This window comes from Arachis ipaensis, chromosome B04 (genome assembly GCF_000816755.2).
Source record: "Arachis ipaensis cultivar K30076 chromosome B04, Araip1.1, whole genome shotgun sequence".
Classification (NCBI taxonomy): Eukaryota; Viridiplantae; Streptophyta; class Magnoliopsida; order Fabales; family Fabaceae; genus Arachis; species Arachis ipaensis.
The window spans coordinates 78,364,483-78,382,300 of NC_029788.2; the positions used below are offsets into that span (position 1 = coordinate 78,364,483).

General features: G+C 33.9%; 2 protein-coding genes and 1 long non-coding RNA gene across 3 annotated transcripts; 1 reads left to right on the plus strand and 2 right to left on the minus strand.

The window, feature by feature from the left end:
* On the minus strand, nt 2,778-3,713 carry LOC107636588 (vegetative cell wall protein gp1-like). The gene has a single exon (XM_016340088.1). It carries the CDS (start codon nt 3,711-3,713, stop codon nt 2,778-2,780), a length of 936 nt encoding a protein of 311 aa, XP_016195574.1.
* Nucleotides 9,100-17,563, plus strand: LOC107636589 (wall-associated receptor kinase-like 20). Its single transcript, XM_021122468.1, has 3 exons — nt 9,100-10,062; nt 15,792-15,867; nt 16,160-17,563. Exons 1-3 carry the CDS (start codon nt 9,181-9,183, stop codon nt 17,254-17,256), a joined length of 2,055 nt encoding a protein of 684 aa, XP_020978127.1. The 5' UTR covers nt 9,100-9,180; the 3' UTR covers nt 17,257-17,563.
* On the minus strand, nt 12,495-14,982 carry LOC110271093. Its single transcript, XR_002361213.1, has 2 exons — nt 14,807-14,982; nt 12,495-12,586 (listed from the first exon to the last, which is right to left on the minus strand). It is a non-coding gene; the product is annotated as an uncharacterized LOC110271093 (long non-coding RNA).

Here is a 17,818-nt window from a genome sequence, read left to right on the forward strand (position 1 = left end):
TTAGATTGCAGCTTGTCAGACCTTGTGACCTGTTGTGGAGGTGGAGGTGGGTCTGATGGAGGGACCTAGTGAAATTGTTAACAGAATTAGCGACCAATACAACCCAATAAAAACCAAGCAATATATTATCAAATAGTATCAATCAATTGGATCTACCCAACATTTACTCATGTATTATAAACCAATACAAACTAGTTAACAGTTAATCAAATATTAGAAACCAATCACTACATGTTCCTGATTTTCTGGCTGTGAGTAAGTGGGTTGGGTGAGATCAATCTCTGAAGCATTTACATCATCAACAGCTTGCCCTGGTGCTAATGGAGCATTTTCATTAATCTCAGCAGCTTGGGTGTTAGTAGTAGCAGCATTTGCTGGATCTCTAGTCTCTCCAGCCTTAGAACCTTTTTCTTTTGCAACAACAGCCGCTGCTGCATTAACAAGGGCACTAGCAAGGTCATCAGCTTTCCTATGAGCGCAACTTCTCTTTGTATGCCCTCTCGTACCACAGTAAGTACATGTGAATTCTTTGTATTTCCTCTTTAACTTGGTTTCAGTTTTTGACTTCTTAATACTAGATGGCTCTTCATCAACATCCTTCCGTCTTTTTTGGGTTATCGGCCCTGGCTTTCACTTCATTTTAGGTACATGAGGCCTATTTTGTTCACTTCTCTCCCAAAGATCTTGTCCTGGTATTGGATTGAGAGAGTGCTTGTAGGTATCTCTATAAGCTTCCATGGTCAGCCAATGATGACAAAAATCCTCAGAATTTCGATTTATCTTGGAGATGGCTGCACATGCATGGACACACGGCATGCCTACGAAGATAGATGTGGTGAAACATTATCCAATAATCTTTTTAAATAGAGACCAATTACCAAAGACAAATAAAATAGTTAAACAAATAACAACACTTAAATGAATACAAATCAGTCACTATCTAATCTAAACTATGTTTAATCAAATGATACAAATAAATAGAAATAAGTAATTATTGGCTACCTCAGTACCTGTTATTTGCCAAAACCTACAGGTACATATGCTCTTTCCAAGTTAACAGCCATGTTGGTAGGCCAACCGTGGATCTCAAATCTTTGATACTCTTAATCTCCACTCCAAATCGGTATCCATTTTTGAGATTCTTTCCAGATTTTCTGCAATCTACTATATTGGATTGGTGGGAGCTTACCAACATGGTGGCATAACTTAACCTTGTTTTTTGCAATAGACTGCATCGCAAACATCCGAACCTCCTCTAACAAGGTGATTATTGGCTTAGCTCTGTATTCCTTGATCCTCGAGTTAAAAACCTCACAAGCATCGTTACAAATATTATCAATTTTTTATCGTATCAGAAATATGCCCTAGTCCATGCTTCTCTAGGCCACTTATCCAAATATGCCCAAGCTCCCTCGTTGAGTCTCTTTAACCTATCCATCTTCTGATCAAAACCATGGCGAGTTGTTTCCCTAGCACACTCCCATAATAGTCCTCTGTACTCCTGCTCTTTTCATTGTTTGTTAAAATTCTTCCATAGATGCCAGACACAGATCGATGGTGTACATTGGGCATGAGCTCCTTTACTGCTGAAGCCAAACCCTGAACTAGTAACACATGAAATTTCAATTATCGTGTCTCAAACAGACCCCCAAAAAATATTAAGTGACCTCAAACAGACCCCCCAAATATATTAAGTGACGTCAAACAGACCCTCGCAACGAATATATTTACTAATCATAGTCCTCACAGCAAGTATGAATTGATTATACAAATAAATTTTTTTAATCACAGTCGTCACAGCATATATGAGGTTAATTATACAAATACGTTTACTCATTTACCTTTTGCATGTCTGACATAAAAGCCCATTTGTTAGCCATGTAATCACCCAAGTCATCAAGCAGCAGGTCCAAAAACCACCTCCAATTCTCTTTATTCTCAACATCAACAATTGCCCACGCAATTGGATATATATGGTTGTTGGCATCCTGAGCCACTGCTGAGAGTATTTGTCCACCAAACTGAGTCTTCAAGAAGGCTCCATCGAGTCCGATCAGTGGGCCGCAGCCAGCCTTAAAACCCTTCTTACATCCATCCAGGCATACATACATTTTTTCAAATATAGTATCATCCCTTTGAAGATATGTACCAATCTTTACTATTAAACCAGGATTACTCTTAAGTAGAGTTTCTGCATAATCTCTAACCAAACCATATTGGGCAGCTGCATCACCGTAAATAATATTTCTTGCATCCATTAAAGCTCTGGTTAGTGATGATTTGTTTAGATCCAGGTCACACCTTCTCGTGAAATATGCTTTAGCTTCACTGTGCTTTAAGCTCGGATACCTCCTCAATTTCTTTACCAACTTGCCAGCAAGCCATCTCTTGTTGGCTGCCCTGTTTTTGCTCATCCTAGGACATATGTGTTCATTCTTAAATGTTTTTAATTGCCAGCATGTCTCCTCAGAATCCCTGGATGCATAAGTAACCCATGGACATCTAACCATATCCTCATCTTCTCCAGTTGTCCACTTGCAAATAGCTCTGACTATGTAGCTCTCATTCCTTCTAAATTTAATCTCCCTACCCTCTTGAATGATGAATTCTCTCACAGCATTCATAAATTCATTCTTGTTACTGAACTTCATTCCAACTTGTAGCTTTAGTTCACCGAATCGGCCACCCTCAGAGAAGATTGGGTGCACATCATCAACATCATCGTCATCACTCCACTCCTCATCTGAGTTTGGGGGGGTTTTCAATTCTTCGAATTTTTAAGAGTCGTTTCCATTAGAATCATCGTGAATTGGATCATATGCATAATAAGATTCTTGGTTGTTTTCTCTGTTGCTCAGCACTTGCGCCCAATCTACTTCTTCGTTAGAATTCTCCACAACCAGACCGTTATCTTCTTCTAATATTTTCTCCTTGCCCTTCTTCCAGGCAGCACCTGGAGCATGCTTCAACTTAAATTCCCTCAACCTAGCTGCCGAAAGACCACCTTCAATATCTGATTCAGTAGAACTGTCTTGTGGTCCAGGCTTGTATAGGCTGTCTTCTGCAGATTTGTACGAGTCATGTGAATCATTGTCACTGCCATTGTTGTCATCGAGGCTTATATAGGTTTTCTTGCTGCCAGTATCTTGTTTTTGTCCCACTACTCTTCCTTTTAGTCTAGCAGAGGATCTTGTTGAAGTATCAATTGATTTGGATGAAGTGGCTTTAGATTTGGGGGCTGATTTGGGTGTTGGATTAGGCTTGGATGCTGATTTGGGTGTTGGATTGGATTTGGACCCAGACTTGGGTGCGGACTTAATTGTATTTGATGTAGGATTGGGTTGAGGTGATGGTTTGGATGTGGACTTGGGCTTAGGTGTAGGTTTGGGTATGGGCTTAGGTGTCTCATTAGGTGCAGGTTTGGGCGTAGGTGTAGGCTTAGTTTTCTCCTTAGTTGCTGGCCTGGGCTTAGGTGTGGGTTTAGGTGCTGGTTTTGGTTGGGGTATCTCCTTCACCAGGGGGATGGAAGCAGATGCTGGTAGGGACTTGGATGCCTCTTTGGAAGGGCCTTCACTTGTGCTGTTGATGGATGATTTGATATGGGATGGAATGGTTGGTGTATCATTCTTTGGGCTAGGTGTGGTCCCCTTGACAACGTTTTCAGTGGCATTGGGTGTTAGCTCTATCAATTCAGGTGCTTCTTCCTCTATCATGGGTTGGAAAACTCCATGCTTATAGTATATGTGCACTGTTTCCCCATTGTTCTTTGCAGAAGCACATCTCTACTAGCTCTTTGTCATGACTTAGTGCTCACAGTCCACTCTTCATAGGTTTACCAGGAACAAGCCACAAATACTCAACCATGTTATCATAACCTAGGATCTTTTAGTACTCTCTTAGTGAAAATACATCTAATACATCCTCATCCAGCCCAGTCAACTCATCAGTGTGATCATTGTCATAAACCAACTGCCATTTGGTTTGGTGACAAAACTGCCTCCATGATAATACACAATCGTTATACCTTCACCCATCTATAAATAAGATTCAGGAGATACAATAATTAAAAACAACACTACAATAAATTGAAAATAGTAATTCAGATTACAGACAATTCAGTTGGGGCTTAGTTCTAATATATTAAACAACTTAATCAATTAAAAGTGTTTTGGCTACCATTAAAAAACATGAATATTTTGTTAAAGGTATTTGGTTTAATTTCAATCTGTCTCATGCAATCCTTAATCATGAAACATGAAAGAATAAAGCAAGTAAAATCAACAATATTTGGATACAATTACAACTTTGCTAATCAAAGTAAATTCAACTTTGGCTCAAGTATCAAACTATTATGCTATACAACACTACCCAACATTGCCAATACTTCACAGAATATAATGAAACAAGTATAATCCCTTTTACTTTATGAATGGCCAGAATGAATAGGGACTAGGAGACCAGGTATCTTTAACCATAATAATAATAAAAACAGGAAACCTTCAACAAAACATACCAGCTTGATCTGCGTTTTAATTATTGTTAAAACCAATGAGTATTATTTTCAATCTTTAAGTGGAAAAGCAAATAAGAGAAACTCATTGTCCTATCTAAAAAAAAGAAAAGAGAATAAAAGGGCAAAAATTTTTCACAACTGATTGCCAAAGTAGAACAAAGAAGTTAAAATCTTCACACAATCAATTACATAACTAACAGTCACAAGTATTTGAAATACCTAAACATGAAGGATTATGCTTTTTACAAGGATAATTAATGGCAGAATAATTCAGACACCAGAAGCAAAAAAAACTCCATTTCACTTCCCATTTAACAGCTTATTTGCTGTACCACTTAATGCAATAATCTGCACAATAATTATGCATGGAATAACAATATAATGTTCACATCTTAACAAGAACAAGTAATTTGTAATGAATCTCGTAAAAACTTATTAAGGAAGTACAAAAAAGTAAACTATCACATGCATTATCGAAAATATTAAGCATTTAAAAAGATGCCTTTTTTTCTTTTTAACAAGTGCCGTGTTAAAATACTCATGCAGCAAATTTAAGGGAAGGGTTCTTGAGAAAAAAAATAGACTCCACTTTAATCATTAAATCATTCCTTCCCTCAAAGATTTCAACTAGTAATCACACCCTTAAAGTTCATGTATAAAAGTAGGATTTTTTTTTTATCAAAATTATATTCTTGTTATGATCATTACATAATAATGCAGTACTCCCTTTCCACTATATCGTACTCTTGTAAATAATAGTATAAGAAGGAACAAGAAAACACATGAAAGCAAAATTGTGAAGTGTGTTCATTAAGCAAAATTATATTCCAACTAGTAATCACACCCTTAAAGTTCATGTATAAAAGTATGATTTTTTTATTAAAATTATATTCTTGTTATGATCATTACATAATGCAGTACTCCCTTTTCACTATATCAGTACTCTTGTAAATAATAGTAGGAACAAGGAAACACATGAAAGCAAAATTGTCAAGTGTGTTCATTAAGTAAAATTATATTCCAACTAATAATCACACCCTTAAAGTTCATGTATAAAAGTAGAATTTTTTTTATCAAAATTATATTCTTGTTATGATCGTTACATAATGTAGTACTCCCTTTTCACTATATCAGTACTCTTGTAAATAATAGTACAAGAAGGAACAAGGAAACACATGAAAACAAAATTGTCAAGTGTGTTCATTAAGCAAAATTATATTCCAACTAGTAATCACACCCTTAAAATTCATATATAAAAGTAGAATTTTTTTATCAAAATTATATTCTTGTTATGATCGTTACATAATGCAGTACTCCATTTCCACTATATCAGTACTCTTGTAAATAATAATACAAGAAGGAACAAGGAAACACATGAAAGCAAAATTGTCAGGTGTGTTCATTAGTCGAGGGACGGGAATTCAAGGATCCCATTTTAATATATAAATACACTGAAATCTTGAATATGATCATCAACGACACCTCCAAGCCATAGTACTAATGTCAATGTCTAAGAAAAATCAAGAAGTTCAGTTTATGATTATCACTTAATTTCAGATGTATAATAAAACACTCATGGTGGTCATTGATGCAGACAATGTTCAGCACAAAAAATCCTTTATTTTTAAAAGAAATTACCCAGTCAACAATTAAATTAAAATAGGATATGAATGTGTAAAATTGTTATTTTAAAATGGAATATAAAGAATCAAAGACTGCTCAAACGGACAAAAAACTGAATGATTCAGTTGATCACAGTCACACGCATGCAAAAAAATTAAACCCTAATAAACAAAAACTCTATCATCATCAACAACCATAATCAACCACATTCTCCCAAAGTTTTACTGATGAAGTAGACTGAAAAAAATGAAAAACAATCCACAACCAATATTTTGAGAAAAACATAGCATGGTAGTTGAGAGTAGTGTTTTTGTTACTAACCTGTTTTTCAAAAGATGACTCTCAGGTAATTAATCTTCACTATGGGAGCGAAACAAGTAAGAAAATCTTCAAACCTCCATTACTGTGACACCCATGGTGCTTCTCTGACGAGAACGTATACGACGGGAAGAGAAGGAAGAGAAATGGTCAATTAGGTTTCACTTTTGAAGTGGTTAATGTTTGGATTTCATTTAACCCCTTTTTTCATGTCAACGACGTCGTTTCTAAGGATTTCGGCGCCAACAGTAAAACGGCGTCGTTTTGAGACTGCTAGGTGTCATTTAAAATTGCCACGTCAGCTCTTCGGTGATGAAAAATGATATAAGGGCCAATTTGAGGCGCGGGTCAAAATTTCAGGGTACAATTAGAGTCAATTGAAACCTTGAGGGCTAAATTGAGTCGGGGTCAAATTTTAGGGGCCAATTTGAGTATTAACTCCTTAAATACATACTGACTTGAACGTTTCCTTTGGAGACGAAGAGGCAAGTTCAATTTTCTCTAAGACAAGATATATTTCAGAAGTTCATCTACACAAGAACAGTTTCAAATGGTATATTCAAAATAGATTATATTTTATACATTCCAATAGTCGTGGAGTATTCATTCAAGTGTCATTTTTATAAAATTTAGGAATAAAGAATAGAAAAAAAAAATCAAAAAAGAAAAAATAAAAGGTAAAGCAACATCCTCTATAATGCTCTCTCTTTCTTCTAAGTTAAGATTCAGATTAAAAGGTAGTTGTTAAGAAATTTGTAAGAACGAGTTGAAGTTAGTAACAAGTTTGGTGGGAGATCTAGACATCCATTCTTTTTCTCTTTCTTTTTCTCTTTTTCTTCAATAAGCAAATAAATAAAATCAAAAGCCAAAACAGTAATTTTTTCAAATCCTTAAGTTCTTCATCTCTTTATGCATTTAGCTCTCTCTTTTTCATAGAGCCCTGTTAACATTGAAAAATGACAACTTATATTTTTGTAAAATAAATTTTTTTTATCTAAGAAATAAATTATTTTAACATGATAAATCAAAGAATTTTACATAAATGATATTGGTTATGGTTTTTATTTATGTTTTATCTTTTAAATTGTGTAGTTTATATGTTTAAATTGTATTTGTTGTCGCATAATTTATGAAGTTGAATATGATACAATATACTGTGAGGTAGGATTTCTTTAGCCAATTCTAAGTGCAATTATATTGGTTATGATTCTTATTTATATTTATCTTTTGAAATGTATTATTTATATTTTTAAATTATATTAGTTGTCACATGATTTATGAAGTTGAACAAGATATAATGTAATGTAGTGTGAGACAAGATCTTTTTAGCTAGTTTCAAGAAGTATTCATCAAATAATGTATTGATATTTAAAATGAATGTTCTAAAAAGCAATAATAGGAAGAATAAGTATAAACTTGACTATAATTAAAAAGGTTTCTGCAAACGATAAAGAATTAAAAAAATATTTATGTATTTTGAGTACTGATGGAGTAAATAAATTTTTTTACTTTAATTAAAAAATTAAATAACAAAAATATTTTTACTAACATAAAAAATGACGATCCAAAAAAATTAAAAAAAAAAAAAGAAGTCAAAACGGAAACAAAAATTTTCAATCCGTAGGTTACGTTATATGAATCTTCTGCTTGTGTGTATACACCAACCGTCCCTGTTAGATTACAAGTCTCAAATCCGTAAAACGTAATATCTCCAAGGCAATATCTTGGTAATCCATTATATAGTGTGTAGATGGCATCAAAGTTTGGATCTCTCGTTTTGATTCCCTTTCTTCCTTCTCTTTTCTTTCAAGACCTGAATGCAATAAACACATGAATATCATGTGGATGAAAAATATTCGATAAAGAAAGAAATGGAATCAATTGTTTTCAATTAATAATTAGTTAATCTTTATTTTTTTAAAAATTCTATTTTCTTTTATTTTTCTTTTTTCTCCGAACTTTTGTCTATGTACTACTTTATTAACTAATTGTTAGCTAAAAAAATTTGATTTTCTAGAGAAACTGGTTGGTAAAATAGATTATTAAAAATGGCACAGGATTATTTCAAACTTCTATGAATTGAGGAAGATCACTATTTTTTTTAGCTATTTTGAAAAACATTTTTAATTTTTAAAAGTTATAAATTTAAATATATGATTTTTTAATTTAGCAAGTATAAAAAGAAATATTTGCAAATTGCAACATCTCTTTAAAATCTTTTTATCAAACCAAGTCTAAATGCATTGTAAAGGAGACTAGATAAAAGGGTTTTTTGAATGTTGATAATAAGATTAGCAATAATGTCGCATCCATGCTGAGAAGTAAACCTGCATATCTTCCTTAATAACCGAAATATATATCTGACTTTGGGCAAACCTAAAACAAGATGCGTAGATGCATGTAATGTTTCCCAGAGTCCACTAATATAGTTCTGCCATTCACTTCATTGTGAATCATATACTCTGAATAGTAGGAATTACATCTGTATTTGTCCATGAAAATACACAATATTTTTGGAAAAACGCAACAAAATAAACTTCACGTTCCCCCACGTACCATAGCAAACTAGTATTATTTATCTTCCAAAACCATTTCTACTCAATTTTTCTTTAAATTGATATTTTAAAAAATAATGTATATGTAGCAACTAGCAACATGAGCATATAAAACAACTATTGCTTTCTTCTTACAATTCTGTGGCCGGTTTCAACACTTATTGCTTTTTAATGAAACAACATAAAATTACTACGCTAATAGCCACAATTGCAGCACTATTGCTGTCATGCACTGCCACGCGCCAGTGTGTCAATTGTGGCCCACACCCAGTTCCATATCCGTTAAGCACCGGACCGGACTGCGGTGACCCGAGTTATAAAATCCGGTGCATCGGAGGCATATTGTGGTTCGATGCACTTGCCGGGTCATCCTACATGATCAAGTCCATCAACCCGACAACCCGCCATATCATAATCCAACCTGCCACACTGGATAGAAGCGCGTGTGTATCGACGGACTTCCATTGTGAAGGCATTCGCCTCAATGAAACCCTTCCTTTTGCCATTGCCACCGGCAACACTATCATTTTGTTGAATTGTACCATCAACGCGCCTCACGCACCGCCACTCGACTGCTCCGCAAGTAGCCCGTGCCACAGTTACATTAAGGACCATAAAGATGCCTACGCGTGCGAGCGCGTGCCAACTTGTTGTGCCTACAAAACCGGTGGGCCCCACAAGGAGTACGAGGTTCGAGTTCGCGGTAGTGGTGGTTGTGCGGCGTATCAGAGTTTTGTGGACTTTAACGGTGTGTCAGGGACACCAGGGAAGGGGTGGCCGGAGTTAGGGGTTGCAATTGAGTGGGTGGCACCACAGGAACCGGTTTGTAAGGGGCCAATGGATTGCAATGCATTGTTGAATTCCAAGTGTGGAGTGGGTCCCACAAGTGGTGGGGTGCAAAGGTGCTTGTGCATTGCTGGCTTCAAGTGGGATCCTGCTAGTGGGTTATGTCAAGGTCTAGGAGGTCGAGGTCAAGCTCAAACTCAAGTTCAGAGTCAAATTTCAAGTATGTTGAAAGCTAAATTCAAGCTCAAGCCTGTTAAAAGCGAGAACTAAAATTATCACTTGAATTATTAAATAAAAAAATAAATTAATAACTAAAAATAATGAAAAAAATAATAAATATTAATAGCCTTTTAGTATTTTTCGTCGTTAAATATTATAATCAGCTATATGTATGTTAGAACACGATCAAATTGTAACTACTCTTCTAAAATAAAAAAATTGCTATAGTTAAAAAATAAGAACCTAATTACCTTTTGTGTTTATACTTGATTAGGATACTATAAAGAAAAGGTTTTAGTTAAAATAAATATTAAGTGTATATTAGAATTAGTCATTAAAATTAGTCACTATATATTTATATATAAATATATTATTATTTAATTTATTTTTAATATATATTTTATTTTTGAAAGATTGATTTTTCAATCAATTTTAATAAAATATTTTCTATCCGTGTTAAACAAATAAGTCCTTACAAATTTGTTTATAAGACAATTAAGTCCAAAAAATATTATTATATATAAAGACAAATTAGCCTATTTTTCAAAACAATGGAGAGACCAATTTGTTCGACGAGAATAATTATCAAAGACGTCTATTTAATAAAAATTTGTTAGAGATCAAAGTGTTCGATTTAAAATTCTTTAAGGACTAATTTGGAGTTTATTTTTTAAATTTTTAATACATTAAATACATTGAAATTAAAGAAAAGGTGAAATTGATTCTTGACTTTTTGATCCGCGGACATTTAAGTTTCTGAAGATTTAAAAATACATTTAAGTCCCTGATTTCTTCAAAATTTGGACATATTAATCTTTGGGTCTAATTTGTCTCATTTTAAAAATTCTCTCACATGTGTATTCGTATCAACCAAGTCAGTACAACGAGAGTCACATTTGATTTTTTGTTGGGTCTGACATATCCAAATGAATATGAAGTATCAATATGTTCAAATTTTAAAAAGGTCATTGACTTAAATGTATTTTCAAATTTTCGAGAACTTAAATGTCCATGAATCAAAAGGTCAATAACCTATTGTCCTTTTTTCTTAAAATTATATTAAAATAAAAAGTAAATTTTTTTACTTTAACTCTCTTAATCAATGTTCTATTGTTCTTAGAACAGTGTTGAGTTAAATCCAAATTATTAATACACTTTTTCTTGTGTTCAATTGATCCATGCTTTAGAAAGTTTATAACAATTATAATACTAAAGTATATGCAAAACTATTGGTAATATTGATTCAATTATGTTAGACGTATATTAAAATCAATTATTAATATAAAATATATATTAAAAAATAAATTAAATATATTTTTATATAATATATAATAGTTAATTTTAGTATATAAATAGAATTTTTTATGTTAATTAGGTATAGCTAGTTATATTATATATTTTAATCAAGAAAAGAAAATTCTCTAAGAAAATATAAAATTAAAAAAAAAAAGATTTTAGTGAAAAAAATATTAAATGTTGATATGCTTTATGACATTAAAAATTTAAAATCTCTTATTTTCAATAAAATTCCCTTTTTGTATTTCTAGCAAGTATGTATCTTAATGAGGACAATTTGTTAGCAAAACCTAGGAGTAAATTGAGTATAACCCTATGGTTATGTTTGTTTTCTAGAACTAGGATAGAAAACAGAGGATTTGAACTAAGTATTGTATTTGATAACGAGAGACGAAAATTAAAATTTTAATTTTAATTTGTAATACACAAGTTTAGTTTTTTTTTAGCATTTTTAAAAAGTGGAGACACATGAAAACTAAATTTTTTAAGGACAAAAACTGAAAAGTTTTAGTAATATTTTTTTTAAAATATTTTTATTTAAATTTTTAATTTTTAAATTTATTTTTTAGTGTTTATATTTATCTTAAATCAAACATGATATTAAAACATAATTCATTCCTATATATTTTATACTAAACACAATACAAAAATTTTAATTTAATCTCTATCTCTTTTTTTTTTATTTTTTAATTTTTATCTCTAGGTCTCAATCTCACTTTTAAATACAACCTATATAAGCTGTGTAACACCCTATTACACAGAGTTTTACGCTTAAGTCATAGAACAGAGGTAGTGTGGTGTTACGGACCTCTAACCAGTTAAAATATACATATAATAGTGAAAAGAGATAATATATTAGGAGTCTTGAAAAATGGGTGAAACAAAATCGGAAGATAAAAAGCGCAACGCTCAAGAGGAAAGATTACTTGCGTGCTAAGAAACCTAAAAGCTAAGGGTAGGAATAAGTAGAGAGTCATAAGAGTGCCAATAATACAGAGGAACTAGCTCCTGACTCAGCCTGCGAAACCAAGGCTGGCCAGAGAATATTTACATATATATATATATATATATATATATATATATATCCCAACACCCAAAATACAAAATCAAGCCCCTAGCTCTCCTGTAGCCTCTATGAGGAACAAAATAAGCAAGATTCTTGGGGAACAAGCTAAGTACATGAGTCATATATACACAATCATAAAGCCCAAAATACACCCAGGACTACTCCGCTTCCAGAATCCAGACGCCTAGCGAGGAGCCTCTCGACCTGCATCTGAAAATAATAACACAGTATGGGGTGAGAACCGGAGGTTCTCAGCATGGTAAAGGTGCCACGCGTATAATAAATAAGGTCCTGGAAATGTCAGAGGCAATCCTAGAACTTCGTCATACAATTATAGAACTTAATTGCTAAGTAAAAGCCATAAATAGGGGTAGATATTCTAAGTATACTATACTCACTTGCCTTAAACCTAACACCTAACACTTAACCAATTCACCATTCCTCCGTCCCTCCGTCATCCATAATTCAGCAGAGACAAATAACCAAACAGATTCACACACAAGTAAGAAGCAGATAGTGCAAGTAGCAAGTATACAAGTAGCAGGATACATATGTTCAGTTAGGCAATCCCAAGTAGTGCATAACAACCAAAACAAACAAATGCACATGATGCATGCCTGTCCTATGGCTGATGAGGCACATCTGTCGGTTATCCAGCCAACCCGACAAGTCCGAAAACCTTAGACTGTCCCCCGTCGCGCATCCCCATGAGTCTATGCATAGATTTTACATTCATTCATCATTCAAATCACTCAATGGGGGCTATCTATACCCGGGAATTTATACGTATCCGGTCAACCTTACGACGTAGGGTCAACAGAGTATCGAGATTCAACCTGGAACACGTAGTGGCAAGCCACAGTTCTTATCCAAAAAAACTCGTATCTCAGATATCATCATTCATAAGCCATTACATTTTCATAATCAATATATAATCATTTATCAAGCCATAGCATAAACTTCATTTAACATTCTCATCTCCTTCATATAACTCATTATTTTACCTCTTACTTCATCTCCAAGTTATCTTATTTTTCTAGCTCCAATTAGCTATTGGACTTAGTACTATACCCTAAATCTAAAAGAGAGAAAAATGGAGGTTTAGAAGTGAAAATCTGGTTTAAAACACCAAAAATCAAGTTTTGCAGCAAACAGAGGTCACGCGCACGCGTGGTGAGAATAGCACGTCACGCGTACGCGTGAGTCATGCGTACGCGTGATTATGCGCATTGTCTTCTCATGCGCACGCATGGCTACTCGCGTATGCGTCGATAAAATGCCACGCCACGCGTACGCGTGGATGTACGTTTTCCAAAAATTGGCAGAATGCCCATAAAGCTGCTACAAACTAGTTTTGATATCCTGCCAACACAGTTTTCACCCTAAACTTCAATCGTCCATAACTTCCTCTACGAAATTCCGTTTTTCACAAAATATATATCGTTCAAAAGTTTGCAAAACCACATTTCATTTGAAACAAACCACATTTCCATCCAAAATTTGAGGAGCAAGTTATGGACTCCCAAAATTCATTCAAAATCAACTTTTTACCAAAACCACCAAAATCACATTTTCCTTTCAAACCTCTTCTCCACCCAATTTAGCATACCACAACCATCAACACAATCAACCCTTAACCATAACACAACAATTCTAATAACCTTAGCTCAATAACATCATATTCCATCCAATTTACCAATTTAGCCACAAACCACATATTGCTACACATACTCATTCATACCATTTTCATGAAAATCTTCAATCCTCATTACAACACTAATTATCAAGTCAATACCAACAAGACCAAATTATATCATTTACTATCTCAACCACACCATTACCTTGCCAAAATCATCATCCTTCATTCATCACCAACATACAAGCATATACACATACATACTTTTAATTCCCATTATTAATTACTCAACACCATACCATATCAATTTATTCATCAATATCACAAACACTAACCATTTAACATATCAAACCATTCCAATCTATCCTATAATGCTCTAGCCTAAGTTTTCACACAACCTTATATCGAAACCTAAACCATATATTGACCGATCACTCCAAGGCAGCCTCACAAGCTACAAAACAGTCCCTCAAGCTTAGAGTAACCAGCCACAAGCTTAGCTTCAATCACCACCAAGCCTCCAAATGTTCACATTTCAATTCCAAAGCATATATAAAAACTTAATTCACACCTAATTCACATATATATTCCAAATTCAGCTTCTTCATAATAAAATCAAAATTGACTAGCATTTAAGTTGTTCTTACCGTACCCATACGCATAATAACTCAAGCCCAATAAGTTTCGGAAGCTAGATCGAACCTAAAACACTAAATTGGGCAAGATTTCATCACAAGGGTTCAATTTCACCGTGAGAAAGGGGATAGAGATTCTGAAACGAAAATGGAATTTACCGGTAAAATTGATCCGACAGAAATGTAGAGCTCAACGCGCTGGACGCGTGGCCGCGAACAATGCGGCGATCGGAGCTTAAACGGGGGAGTTATGGTAATTGGAAAATTGATGATGGTTAGGGAAGTTCTTCTTCCTTCTCAACGCTGTTCAGCGTTTATGATGATAATGGGGAAGAAAATGCTTCTGTCCCCTTTTTAAGAGTGGGTCCAGTTGAGTCTACGGGTTTGATTTGTGCTCCGGTTCAGTCGGTTCGGCTCTTCCAGTCTAATTTTGGACCAAATTTTTGAAATTAGTATCAAAATTCTCGTTTTAAAAAATTTTATCTTATTTTGATATTAGTTTTGCATTCTTAATTTTTCTAATTAAAATTTAATTTATTGATTAATTATTTGCTAATTTTATAGGATTTACAGATGCTTCGTTGGCTACTTATATATAAGAATAATGGCATTACAGTTAGAACTTAGGGCTGGGTTGACATATATAGTTTTAGTATAAAAGAGGCTTATATTATATTGTCAATTGATAATTGATTATATATTTCAGTTTACAAGTTATTTGGGGTAAAATATAATGGTGGATCGAATACTTTTGTTACAGTGACACATTAACAGGATAATTAGGAGAATGAATTAGAATTTTTAATTATTACTCACTAAGTATTAGTGCAAAATATTTTTTCGATTAACCGTACAAGTTAATTATAAGTAATTTAGGTAGTATGCATATCAAATCCTAAGTTTAAACTTGGACTCATTCCTACAATATATATAGCAAGAAAACAATTAGAGCTAAAAGAATGTTATTAATTAACAGTAATATTAAAAAAATAAAAAAAATCAAAATTTATCTTATTTAATATTTATTAATTATTACAAGATAAATTCTGACTAATTTTAACTAAAATTTTTTGGTTATTAAATATTTTTGATTAATTAATTCCAATTCCTTGCTAATTTTCACTTTGAAAAAATGGTTGAAATTTTAGATAAAAAGTGCAAAGGACATGAAAAGGGTACCCGCTGCAAAGCTCGGCAGAAAAAGAAAATGGCCATGGCTGGTATTGATGCCTTCTATCTATTATCAAATAAAAGCTCACTTTTGTACTATGGTTAATGGCTCCCATGCATTGAGCTAACCTTGTTTTTTCTTTTTAAATTCTTTTTGTGATAAATATGCTAACTTCTTTCTTTCTTTTTTTTATAAATACAACTTTTTTCTTTAAAAGCAATACGTCTTTTGAACATTTTTATAATTAGATATAATTATAGACTGCATACAGACATTTATTTGTATTCAAATCACACCACTTCTTTTTTGTAATTGAGATTCCTAAAATTTGTTGTTTTCAGCTGTGGCTGCTTCCTTAGGTGGAATAATCACCATTGCAGTAGTAATTGGAGCCCTTTTATACAAGAAGCAAATTGAAATGAAGAAAAAAGCAAAGAGAACCATGAACAAAAAGAAGAAAGAAATAATCACAAGTGCCAAAGCAACTCCATTGTCATCAAGGATCTTCACGGGCAGAGAGATCAGGAAAGCAACCAACAACTTCGCGGAAGAAAACCTCATCGGCTCTGGTGGCTTCGGCGAAGTGTTCAAAGGCACCTTTGATGACGGATCCATAACTGCCATCAAGCGTGCCAAGCTTGGAAGCACAAAAGGCATTGATCAAATCCAAAATGAAGTTAGGGTACTCTGCCAAGTTAACCATAGAAGCCTAGTGAGACTCCTTGGTTGTTGCTTGGAGCTAGAGCACCCTTTACTAATTTATGAGTATGTTTCTAATGGGACACTCTTTGATTACCTCCATCGTCTCCCTTTGGTCGGAGTAGGCGAAAGGCAACCACTTAAATGGCACACAAGACTAAAAATCGCACACCAAACAGCCGAAGGACTTTCATATCTTCACTCTGCGGCCGTGCCCCCAATCTACCACCGAGATGTAAAATCTAGCAATATTCTTCTTGATGACAAGTTTGATGCCAAGGTTTCTGATTTCGGCTTGTCTAGGCTTGTTGAATTAGCTGAAGAAAACAAGAGTCATATCTTTACAAGCGCGCAGGGGACTCTTGGATACCTGGATCCGGAATACTACCGAAACTTTCAACTGACCGATAAGAGTGATGTTTATAGCTTTGGAGTTGTGTTAATGGAGCTACTCACTGCTCAGAGGGCTATTGACTTTAACAGGGAGGAAGAGAATGTGAACTTGGCAGTGTATGCTAAGAAGAAAATAGTTGAGGACAGGCTTATGGAGGTTCTTGATCCGTTGCTTAAAGATGGATCTAGCAATGTGGAACTGGAAACTATGAAATCTTTGGGTTATCTTGCAGCTTCATGCTTGGATGATCAGAGGCAAAAAAGGCCTTCCATGAAAGAGGTTTCTGATGAAATTGAATACCTTATTAATGTTGTTAAGGGTCAAGGTTTCAAATCCAAATTATAGACTTACTATGCTCCTATTCCCCTTGAGACACCGACACTTCTAAATGAAGATAAAAAAAACCATGCTATTTGAATTATAGTCCGTTACACATCTCATTTACTATTGAATGGGATGTAGAACTTATTTTGATTCAAGTCAACATTGCCTCTGGTACTAAATGTATTATGAGTTGGTCATGAGACAAGCCATGTATTTACATATAATACTATTCTACGAAACCAAGAGTTAATGTATGTGTTCCTAGTAAGAATTATTATTTTAGCTTTGAAAATTTTCAAGTTTCTTATTTTAATTGCAGGGCTAGCTAATCAAACTCAGTCGGTGACAATTAATCTTATAATGGTTGCTTATGAGAATAGCCAATGAATGTAATTTGATTAGATTATTATGAAATTGTACGACAGAAGCCTATATAATATAACGGTGGATTATAGCATATATAGATGTTATTTCATAAAGAGATAAAGATATTCTCATTTGTAGAATGGTTATTCGACACCTAGCCCTTCTTTTCTTGTGTAGGGAGCAGTTTGACCAAGCTTGGCAGAGCTTGTTCCAACTA